Source organism: Anolis sagrei, chromosome 13, assembly GCF_037176765.1.
Source record: "Anolis sagrei isolate rAnoSag1 chromosome 13, rAnoSag1.mat, whole genome shotgun sequence".
Lineage (NCBI taxonomy): Eukaryota > Metazoa > Chordata > Lepidosauria > Squamata > Dactyloidae > Anolis > Anolis sagrei.
Genome location: NC_090033.1, coordinates 11,617,590 through 11,629,931, shown reverse-complemented (window position 1 = coordinate 11,629,931; position 12,342 = coordinate 11,617,590). Strand labels below are relative to the sequence as shown.

The 12,342-nt window shown below is 44.2% G+C and overlaps 1 protein-coding gene across 1 annotated transcript in view; it reads right to left on the bottom strand.

The window, feature by feature from the left end:
• Nucleotides 1-12,342, bottom strand: part of ARHGEF16 (Rho guanine nucleotide exchange factor 16) — a 66,049-nt gene that overhangs the window by 16,541 nt on the left and 37,166 nt on the right. The window contains exons 6-9 of the mRNA XM_067472774.1: nt 8,985-9,145; nt 4,666-4,818; nt 1,294-1,423; nt 959-1,033 (exon numbers count right to left, since the gene is read on the bottom strand). Of these exons, the coding sequence (XP_067328875.1) occupies nt 959-1,033; nt 1,294-1,423; nt 4,666-4,818; nt 8,985-9,145 (519 nt within the window). The remainder of the gene's footprint in view (nt 1-958; nt 1,034-1,293; nt 1,424-4,665; nt 4,819-8,984; nt 9,146-12,342) is intronic.

Here is a 12,342-nt window from a genome sequence, read left to right as displayed (position 1 = left end):
GAAGCCTTTGCCTCTGTCTGTGTTCTGTCTGTCTTTGTTGTTAATTGCATAATGGCATTGAATGTTTGCCTCCCCGAGAGTGAAGTTGAGCACAGCCTCCAGATGCCCAAGATGAAAAGGGGAAAGCCTTTGTCTGTGTACTGTCTGTCTTTGTTGATTAATTATATAATGGCATTGAATGTTTGCCTCCCCGAGAGTGAAGTTGAGCACAGCCTCCAGATGCCGGAGATGGAAAGGGGGAAGCCTTTGCCTCTGTCTGTGTACTGTCTGTCTTTGTTGTTAATTGTATAATGACACTGAATGTTTGCATCCCCATGACTGAAGTTGAGCACAGCCTCCAGATGCCCGAGATGGAAAGGGGGAAGCCTTTGCCTCTGTCTGTGTACTGTCTGTCTTTGTTGTTAATTGCATAATGGCATTGAATGTTTGCCTCCCCGTGACTGAAGCTGAGCACAGCCTCCAGATGCCCAAGATGAAAAGGGGGAGGCCTTTGCCTCTGTCTGTGTACTGTCTGTCTTTGTTGTTAATTGCATAATGGCATTGAATGTTTGCCTCCCCGTGACTGAAGTTGAGCACAGCCTCCAGATGCCCGAGATGGAAAGGGGGAAGCCTTTGCCTCTGTCTGTGTACTGTCTGTCTTTGTTGTTAATTGTATAATGACACTGAATGTTTGCATCCCCATGACTGAAGTTGAGCACAGCCTCCAGATGCCCGAGATGGAAAGGGGGAAGCCTTTGCCTCTGTCTGTGTACTGTCTGTCTTTGTTGTTAATTGCATAATTGCCATATATGTAATCTGCTCATATAAATAAAGTATGTTATATTAGAGGCTAAAGGACATTTGAACATCAGACATATTATCTACAAGCCTTGCATCTAAATGCAAATCCCACACAACTTACTAAGCAAAGTGCCGCAATGAGCCCAAGCTGGAATATCTAACGTTTCAAGACTTTTACCTTACTTATGGCCTTCAGGGCTTGAGTGGCAGCCTCGTAAGCCGGAGTGTACATCTGTGTCTTCTGGCAAACAGTCTGAAAGCAAGGAAGACATGCAATGTGATATTTTCAAATCACAGGCTGCATCAGGAAGAGGCTTGCTCTCTGCTTTCCTGGACACTAAGATTCAAAGGTACAAGTGCATATTACAATATTTCCACTGAGGCTGAAAAATCCACTAATTTGAAGACCACTGTGAAGTTATTGTATGAATTACAATGGAGTTTTTACAGTAAGGGCGATGTAACCATTTCCTTTTCAAAAGCAATATTCGAAGCCCCATTGTGTTTACTCACATCGAGGAGCAGAGGCAAGCGGGTCACTCTCTGCATGGGGAGGATGAGAAACGAGATCAAAGGAAGGCTGCCACACTCTGGTTTCTGCTCAATCTGCTTCAAGGTCTCCTTAAAGGCTGGATTTGTGGCTCTGAAATGATACAGGGACACAGTGTTAGGTCCGGATATGGGGAATACTTACATATGACGGGCATTCATGAAAGATTTCCCCTGACCCACTTCCTGTGGATTGAGAGCAATGAAACTTGGTCCAGTTATGAGTCCTTCTCTCCATCGTTGCCACCTCGGGACACACACTTTCCCCATCTTTTTAAGTAAATGCCTCTTCAAATTCTACAACACTGCTGGTCACAGCTGACCTCCAACTGGAGTGCTCAAGGGCCAGGGCTTCCCACTTCTCAGTGTCTATGCCAGAGTTTTTAAAAAATGATTTTTATTAAAGTTTTCTAGAATTACATGGAAAGAGGGGGAATATTTGATAGTAAAGTAGGAAAGATAGATTGACACCCACTCCCAACCAACATTCATTTTTATAAGGGAGATCCTACCTAATAAGGATAAGTTCAAAAATTCCCATTTCTTAAGGTCTTTCTGTATATTATTCCAGGTCATTTCATAGTTGTTCTTCAAAAGTTGACCATTTCTCGCCGACAGCCAAATCCCTAAATATCTTAATGTCTTTACTATTTCCATTCCTGTATTCTTCGCAATTCTTTGTTGTTTGTCCTTATGTACATTCTTAGTGAGTATTTTAGTTTTCCCTTTATTCATTTTGAAGCCTGCCTGCACCTTTCCAAATTCATGTATTTCTTTAATCCAATTTTGAAAGTTGTTAATTGGGTCTTCTACAATAACTAGCAAGTCATCAGCAAAAGCTCTTATTTTGTATTCATATTTTCCAATTTTTGCACCTTTAGTATTTGCATCTTCTCTATGCCAGAGTTTTTAAGGTTGGTTTTGAGCCCGTCTTTCAAACTCTTTTCCTGCCCACCAACATTCCATTTTCCATTCTTGAGTTCGGAGTAGAGCAACTACTTTGGGAGACGGTGGTCGGGCATCCGGACAACGTGGCCGGTCCAGCGGAGTTGATGGCGGAGGACTATCGCTTCAATGCTGGTGGTCTTTGCTTCTTCCAACACGCTGACACTTATCTGCTTGTCTTCCCAAGAGATTTGCAGGATTTTCTGGAGGCAGCGCTGATGAAATCATTCCAGGAATTGCATGTGACCTCTGTAGACAGTCTACATCTCGCAGGTGTATATCAGGGTTGGGAGGACAATAGCTTTATAAACAAGCACCTTGGTATCCCTATGAATGTCCTGGTCCTCAAACACTCTCTGTTTCATTCGGAAAAAAAGCTGCACTCGCAAAGCTCAGGCGGTGTTGTATTTCAGTGTCAATGTTGACTTTGGTGGAGAGGTGGCTGCCAAGGGAGTGGAAATGATCAATATTTTCTAATGTTACACCATTCAGCTGTATCTCTAGCATTGCAGACGAATAGGCTGGTGACTGCTGGAAGAGCACTTTGGTTTTCTCTATGTTCAATGACAGGCCGAGCTTCTGCGAGGGTGTTTAGAGTGGCTTGTATTTCTTCTTCTGAATGCACACAGACAATGCTGTCATCAGCATATTGGAGTTCTATAACAGATGTTGTTGTAATCTTGGTTTTGGCTTTCAGTCTGCTGAGGTTAAACAGCTTGCCATCTGTCCAATATATGATTTCCACTCCGGTGGGAAGCTTCCCATCAACAAGATGAAGTATCATAGCGATGAAGATGGAGAATAAGGTTGGGGCAATTGCACATCCCTGTTTGACACCTGATTCCACTTTAAATGGGTCACTTTGGGAGCCACTGCTGTCCAAGACTGTTGCCATCATGTCATCACGGAAGAGCCGCAGGATGTTCACAAATTTGTTAGGCCACCTGATTTTTTGGAGGATGGTCCAGAGAGCGCTGCAATTCTCTGTGCCGAATGCTTTTGTGACGTCAATGAATGCCATGTACAGAGGTTGATTTTGTTTCCTGCATTTTTCTTGGAGCTGTCGTGCAGTGAAGATCGTGTCCACGGTTCTTCTGGAGGGGCAGAAGCCGTTCTGGGATTCTGGGAGGGTGTCTTCAGAGAGGGGTAGAAGGCGGTTTGCAAGGATTCTTGTGAGGATTTTCCCAGTGGAGGTTAGGAGGGAGATACCTCAATAGTTTCCGCAGTTTGTTCTTTCCCCTTTTTTGAAGAGGGTGATAATGGTGGCATCCTTGAATTCTGCTGGGATTTTCTCAGTCACCCACATTTTTTCTATGAGCTGGTGGAGTTGTTGTGTCAGCTCAGGTCCTCCCTCTTTAAATATTTCAGCAGGGATCCCATCAGGTCCGCTGGCTTTGTTATTTTTTTGTTGGCTGATGGCATTGCTGCAAACTCAGCCCTGGTTTGTTGTTGCTGGATTTGTGAGAGAGCCTCTTTGGCCACAATGGAGCTGTGGTTCAGGAGGCTTTGGTCGTGTTCTTTCCAAACTAGTCTGTCCCAGGGATCATGGTCCCCTTTACTAGGAAATCCAACCATATGACTCCGTGCTGGTCTCAAAATACTGTAAGCATGGCCTTGCCTGCCAAGAGTTGGGCACGTGCCTTCTTTGGAGGCGGTGAGTCAGGATGCTTCCATTCCATCAACTGGACTTGAGTCTCAGGATCAGAGTGATGGACCCAGCTTTCCTCTTGTGGGATCAGTCTGTGGAAAAAATCCTCCTGGTTTCCATGGCACATCGTTGTCAAGAGAGCTGGAGAGCATTCAACTTGTTCCTGCTTTTGGAAAGGTGTGAGCAACTGGGGGACCAAGCGAGCAGATACCTTATGCAAGTGAAGATAGTTTCTCATGATTTCTTCCATTGAGCCCATACTCATCTTGACATTTTAGGCTAGGTGGCAAATGGTGAGGTGGCAATTTTCCAAAATGGCGACCTCCACTTGCTGGATGGTGTGTTCATCAATAGCAGAGTGGGGTCACCCTGGAATTGGAGCTGTTTCCACTGAAGTCCGACCACATTTGAACTGATCATGCCAATTCTTGACTACATCATATGATGGGGAATCATCAACATCAACCTCTTTCATCTCATCAAACGTCTCCTTCCCTTCAAGGAAAGGAACTTGGTGGCTGCTCTGTATTCCAGTGGGTCCAGTCTCAAACCTCACACCACTTCGGCACCTGTAACATCAAGAGCATTTTCAGTTCTGAGTTGTAAATTGGCACATTACCTATAGAGACTTCTATCATTACACATGTGCAGTTTCAGAGTCCTGTAACACATAGAAGTGGGTCAGGGGAAATCTTTATTGAATGCCCTCTGTAAGAATAATTTGGAACAAGTGGGCCACTCACAAGAGCTTCTGAAGGGTCCTCTGCTGGTAGACCTCATTGGAGCAATAGATGACGTATGGATTGAAATGGTCGCTGGCGTGAGCCGCCACAATGTCGCTGATGTCTGGGATCAGGACGTTCTCCTGGTGCCTCTTTTCCAAGTCCTCAAAAAAGCTGGAGACACGCAAAAGAAAGGGAAAGGGAAGACAATGATATAAAGCAGAACTTGGTAACATTATTTCATTGGAGTGTGGTGAAGGCTCCTTCTCTGGAGGCTCCCCAACTTTGGAACTCTTTACCTGGAGAGATCAGGAAAGCCCCTACACTAGAAACATTAAAAAAGAACCTTAAAACCTGGCTCTTCCGCTGCGCCTTTGGTGAGTAGATGCACTTCATGACATTTTGCACCCCTCAACGTTTTTCTGCTACTGGAGTTCGTGCCCCCCAAATGGGAAGCTCAGCCTCACAACTCTATGTGTTTTGTGAGTTTTAAATTAATGTATTCTGATGTTGTTGTTGTTGTCTGTTGTTTATGCTTTGATTTTATTGCTGTAATATGTTGTCTGGACCTGGTCCCATGTAAGCTGCTCCGAGTCCCCACTGGGGAGATGGTGGCAGGGTATAAATAAAGATTATTATTATTCCCAAATTCAAGGTCAATGTCCACCAGACCCTTCCAGTTTTTTCTGTTGCTCATGGGAGCCCTGTGTGCTAAGTTTGGCCCAATTCCATCATTGGTGGAGTTCAGAATGCTCTTTGATTGTAGGTAAACTATAAATCCCAGCAAAAACAATTCCCAAATGACAAAATCAAGTTTTTTTGAGTGGAGGACGTACATTGGGTTGTTAGGTGTCTTGTGTCCAAATTTGGTGTCAATTCCCTCAGTGGTTTTTGAGTTCTGATGGTATCAAAAACAAACATTACATTTTTATTTATATAGATATAAATAAAAATGTAATGTTCGTTTGTGAGATTAACAGAACTCAAAAACCAGTGGGCCAATTGACACCAAATTTGGACAGCATACACCTAACAACCCAATGTATGTCCTTCATTCAATTTTTTTTTGATTTTGTCATTTGGGAGTTGTAGTTGCTGGGATTTATAGTTCACCTACACTCAAAGAGCATTCTGAACTCCACCAATTATGGCATTGAACCAAACGTGGCATAACAGGACTCCCATGCCCAACAGAAAACACAAGAAGGGTGTGGTGGGCATTGACCTTGAGTTTGGGAGTTGTAGTTCATCAACATCCAGAGACCACTGTGGACGCAAACAATGATGGATCTGGACCAAACTTGGCACAAATATTCCATATGCCCAAATATGAACACAGATGGAGTTTGGAGGAAATGGACCTTAACATTTGGGATTTGTAGTTATTGGGATGTATAGTTCACCAAAGAGCATTCTGAATGCCACAAACGACATAATTGGGGCAAACCTCCCACACAGAACCCCCATGACCAACAGAAAATACTCAAGGCTGGGGTGTCCACTTACACAGACAAGCTCCTGCCTCCACCAACAGCTATGGCTCCCACTACCCAGGAGACACCAATGGCCCTCCCTCCAATGACACTGCACGTTATAGCGAGTAGCGTAAACATGTCCAAGAGCCCTGCCAATGTCCTCCACAAACACCACACTGCCCTCCACCCAAGCGAACGCTTTCATAAGGGGACAATTCCATCCTAGATTTTCTGTGTTTCCTCCACCACAGGCATCACAGTGTTTCTGACTCTCTCAATTGGTGTGGAATTTGCATGACCCCACCCACTGCCTCTCCCTCAACCCTTTCCTATTCTTCTCTATGGCACACCGCAAACAGAGAAATTGATCAGCAACTGAACATACTAGAGAGGTTTGGGGAGAATTCATGATTTATAGGAGTTGTAGGTACTGGGATGTATAGTTCACCTGCAATATGAGAGCACTCTGAACTCCAGCAATGATGGACCTGGAACTCCCTTGGCATACAGAACCCACAAAACAGAATAATAAAAAATACTGGAGGTCTTTGGAGAGATTTATAGGAGTTGTAGTTCACCTACATCCAGAACACACTATAAACCCAAACAACGATGGATCTGGGCCAAACTTGGCATGCATACCCAATATGCCCAAATTTGAATACTGCTGGGTTTTGAGAGGAATTGACTTGGCCATTTTGGAGTTGTAGGTACTGGGATTTATAGTTCACCTGCAATCAATTACTCTGAACTCCATCGAAGATGGAATTGGACCAAACTTGGCACATAGAGCCCCCTTGACCAGCAAAAAATACTGGAGGTCTTTGGGGAAAATTCACTTTGATTTAGGGGAGTTGTAGTTCACCTACATCCAGAGAGCACTGTGAACCCAGATACCAATGGATCTGGACCTGATATGCTGAAATTTGATTACTGGGGGGTGGAGGATGAATGGAACTGCCCTTACTTTTGCAGGTTCTAGTTCACCCACATCCAGTGACCTCCACCGATGATGGACCTGTACCAAACTTGGCACACAGAACCCCAATGACTAACTCAACCTCCTGGAGGAGTTTGAAGGAACTGATTCACCATAGTGAGAGTTGTAGTTTACCCTACAGCCAAAGAGCACACTGAACTCCACCGATGATAAATCTTGAGCAAATTTGCCTAACATTTTAAGTACTGATGGAGTTTTTCGGGGTCAACTTGGCATGATGTGTGATAATAATTGATAATATTATAATGCAATACAATATACTACTACTTATTTATTTATTTGTCGTGTCAGAACAACCAGTCAAATTATATTACATTTCTAACAGAACAAAGCAAACAAGCAGATTACAAAATTTGTGAGTTTGGTAGTTGGTTAAATGTCCTTTGACCAGTATCTGGCCACTTGGAGTGCCTCTGGTGTTGCTGCAAGAAGGTCCTCCATTGTGCATGTGGCAGGGCTCAGGGTGCATTGCAGCAGGTGGTCAGTGGTTTGCTCCTCTCCACACTCGCATGTCGAGGATTCCACTTTGTAGCCCCATTTCTGAAGGTTGGCTCTGCATCTCGTGGTGCCAGAGCGCAGTCTGTTCAGTGCCTTCCAGGTCGCCCAGTCCTCTGTGTGCCCAGGGGGGAGTCTCTCATTGGGTATCAGCCATTGGTTGAGGTTCTGGGTTTGGGCCTGCCACTTTTGGACTCTCGCTTGCTGAGGTTTTCCAGTGAGTGTCTCTGTAGATCTTAGAAAACTATTTCTAGATTTAAGTCGTTGACGTGCTGGCTGATACCCAAACAGGGGATGGGCTGGAGATGTCTCTGCCTTGGTCCTTTCACTATTGGCTGCTACTTCCCGGCGGATGTCAGGTGGTGCAATACCGGCTAGACAGTGTAATTTTTCCAGTGGTGTAGGGCGCAGGCACCCTGTGATAATGCGGCATGTCTCATTAAGAGCCACATCCACTGCTTTAGTGTGGTGAGATGTGTTCCACACTGGGCATGCATACTCAGCAGCAGAGTAGCACAGCGCAAGGGCAGATGTCTTCACTGTATCTGGTTGTGATCCCCAGGTTGTGCCAGTAAGCTTTCGTATGATATTGTTTCTAGCACCCACTTTTTGCTTGATGTTCAGGCAGTGCTTCTTGTAGGTAAGAGCACGGTCCAGAGTGACTCCCAGATATTTGGGTGCGCTGCAATGCTCCAGTGGGATTCCTTCCCAGGTGATCTTCAGAGCTCGGGATGCTTGTCTGTTCTTGAGATGAAAGGCAATCTGTTTTTTAGATGGGTTGGGGATCAGTTGGTTTTCCCTGTAATAGGCAGTAGGAGCACCTAGAGCTTCAGAGAGCTTCTGTTCAACCATCTCAAAGCTCCCTGCTTGAGCAGTAATGGCACGATCATCAGTTCCAGGGCCAGTGAAGCAGATGGCGGAAACAGAAGAACGGCCTGCCTCAGGGGAGCGTGCTTGCCCCATCCATGTTCAACATCTACACAAATGACCAGCCACTGCCAGAAGGGACAGAGAGCTTCATCTATACTACTACTAATAATATGATATTATTATCTATTTTATATTAAATGTAATATAACTAATAATATTACAGGATAATGTTATAGTACAATGTAATATATAATATTAATATTGTGCTATGATAATAATATAATATATTGTATTTACTTTTTATTTGTAAGCCGCCAGGTACCCAAGCTAGTAATAAATAAACATAATAAACAACAACAAAAATAATAATATGCAGAGTCAAATGACTTGCCCACTTTCAAGCTAATGAGCCATCTGAATGCAGGTTTCTCTAGTTTGCACCTGACATTCCAAACTGCTTCCCAAAACGTTATCCCAAGCTTCTTCCCCTTGAGACGTACTTCTTGCTGACCGCCAAGATGTCCCCGATGTTGGAGAAGAGGTGGTGGTGGTCCGTCTGGGTCATGGTCTCCTTCAGTCCCTCGGACTTCAAGAAGTGGTTGACCAGGATCTCCAGGCTCCTCATGTAGGAATACTCCGAAGTCACAATCTCAAAAATTGCCTGCAAAACAAAAACACAACAGGAAGGGGTCAATATTAAGAGAGGCGAAACATCCTGGGACTTGGGAGGGATTTTCTCTTGATCTTGCATTGTGAATGACAAATCCATGGCATCAATAAAGGAGAGCAGATACACCGTAAGGCTCCTAAAGCGACCCATCGTATTGTAGAGTTTGATAGGATTTATAGGAAGAACTTCCTGACTGTGAGAGCCGTTCAGCAGTGGAACTCTCTGCCCCGGAGTGTGGTGGAGGCTCCTTCTTTGGAAGCTTTTAAGCAGAGGCTGGATGGCCATTTGTCAGGGGTGATTTGAATGCAATATTCCTGCTTCTTGGCAGAATGGGGTTGGACTGGATGGCCCATGAGGTCTCTTCCAACTCTTTGATTCTATGATTCTATATTTCATGACGCAACTGAGAGGAATTTCTCCCAAGCCTTCAAGAAGGTTTCACAAGCCAGAAAGTCAAGGTCAAAGAAATGCCTTCATGTTTTACAGCTCTTAAATTAGAGAGTGTCTTGTTGAAAATTCAGACCAGGCAACACTGTGTAAGAGTAAGGCTATCAAGTCCTGTTTTCAGTTAATTTTTAAATTTTAAGTTCTTGGAAGTTTTGATTCATAGAATCATAGAATCCTAGAGTTGGAAGAGACTTCATGGGTCATCCAGTCCAACCCCATTCTGCCAAGAAGCAGGAATATTGCATTTAAAGCACCCCTGACAGATGGCCATCCAGCCTCTGTTTAAAAGCTTCCAAAGAAGGAGCCTCCACCACACTCCAGGGCAGAGAGTTCCACTGCTGAACGGCTCTCACCGTCAGGAAGTTCTTCCTCATATTCACCGGGATTGTGGAACAGCTGGCTAAGTGTCAGCTGCATTAAGATCACTCTAACCCAGCGTTTCTCAACCTGGGGGTCGGGACCCCTGGGGGGGTCGCAAGGGGGCATCAGAGGGGTCACCGAAGACCATCAGAAAACACAGTATTTTCTGTTGGTCAAGGGGGTTTCGTGTGTCAAGTTTGGCCCAATTCTATCGTTGGTGGAGTTCAGAAAACTCTTTGATTGTACGCAAACTATAAATCCCAGTAATTCCAAATTCCAAATGTCAATGTCTATTTTCCCCAAACTCCACCAGTGTTCACATTTGGGCATATGGAGTATTCATGCCAAGTTTAGTCCAGATCCACCATTGTTTGAGTCCACAGTGCTCTCTGGATGTAGGTGAACTACAAGTCCAAAACTCAAGGTTAATGCCCACCAAACCCTGCCAGTATTTTCTCTTGTTCATGGGAGTTATATGTGCCAAATCTATTTTCCCCAAACTCCACCAGTGTTCACATTTGGGCATATGGAGTATTCATGCCAAGTTTAGTTTACTCCTCACACCATTGTTTGAGTCCACAGTGCTCTCTGGATGTAGGTGAACTACAACTCCAAAACTCAAGGTCAATGCCCACCAAACCCTGCCAGTATTTTCTCTTGTTCATGGGAGTTATGTGTGCCAAATCTGGTTCAATTCCATCATTGGTGGAGTTCAGGATGCTCTTTAATTGTAGCTGAACTATAAATCCCAGAAACTACAACTCCCAAATGATAAATGACTCCCCCCAACCCCACCGGTATTCAGATTTGGGTGTATCAGGTATTTGTGCCCAGATTGATCCAGTGAATGAAAATACACCCTGCATATCAGATATTTACATTACGATTCATAACAATAGCAAAATTACAGTGATGAAGTAGCAACGAAAGTAATGTTATGGTTGAGGGGTCACCACCACACGAGGAACTGTATTAAGGGGTTGCGGCATTAGAAAGGTTGAGAACCACTGCTCTAACCAAAAAGGTCATGAGTTCGAAGCCAGGCCGTGGCGGGTAAAGCTAGTTATTAATAATAATAATGAAAATAATGGAGGGGGCTACGTTAGCGCAGTGGGTTAATAATAATATTTATTTATTTATTTATTTAGAGTTTTTATAACCCGGTGTTCTCGAACTCCGGAGAGGGACTCAGGCCGTCTAACAACAGAGGATTCAATACAATAAGATAAAAACAAATATACAGCATCAATATAAAATACATTAAAATACAGTTCATACAAATTGCAAAAAAGTCAGTTTGTCAAAGTGAAATCACAAATTCATCGCCATCCGGCAGTAAGGTCAGCAGTTATTGACTCTGTCAACATTCTGCAAATGCAGTATCCCAAAGCCATGATTTTACCAGCTTTCTAAAAGTCAGGAGGGAAGAGGCAGATCTAATCTCCATCGGGAGTTCCAGAGCCGAGGGGCCACCACCGAGAAGGCCCTGTCCCTCGTCCCCACCAGACGCGATTGCAAATGAGATGGGACCAAAGCTGGGCCCCTCCAGAAGATCTTAACAACTTTGATGGTTCATGGGAAGAATCCGTTCGGACAGGTAAATTGGGCCGGAACCGTTTAGGGATTTATAGGTCAACAGCAGCACTTTGAATTGTGCTCGGAAGCTGATTGGCAGCCAGTGGAACTGACACAACAGAGGAGTATTAGTACCAGGATTGTGGCGCAGCTGGCTGAGTGTCAGCTGCATTAAGATCACTCCGACCAAAAGGTCATGAGTTCGAAGCCAGCCTGGGTTGGGGTGGGTTTCCAACCAATTGTGTAGCCTGTTGTCGACCTTTGCAACCCGAAAGACAGTTGCATCTGTCAAGTAGGAAAATAAGGTACCACCTTAAAGTGTGGGGAGGCTAAATTAACTGATTTATGAGGCCATAAAGAAGACTCCAGCAAAGCATTCCAGCGGGGAAGCATGCGGGGAATGCGGAAGTGCTTCATCAGCATCGCAGATGTACGATGAAAGCGAAAGCTCCCCTGGCGGCCAGAAAAAGTTAAATAGCCTCTGTGTATATGTATATGTTTGTATGTCAAAAATTGGCATTGAATGTTTGCCATATATGTGTACACTGTAATCCGCCCTGAGTCCCCTGCGGGGTGAGAAGGGCGGAATAGAAAAGCTGCAAATAAATAAATAAATAGAGACTTATATCATTACACATGTGCAAGTTCGGCATCCTGTGATAAATAGAAGTGGGTGAAGGGAAATCTTGAATGAACACTGCTCATATGTAAGTAATAGGCCTGGGTGGTTTCGTTCGTTAATTTTGTAATTCGTTAAATATTCGTTAATTTTAGCAATTACAAAACGATTACAAAACTTATTTTTA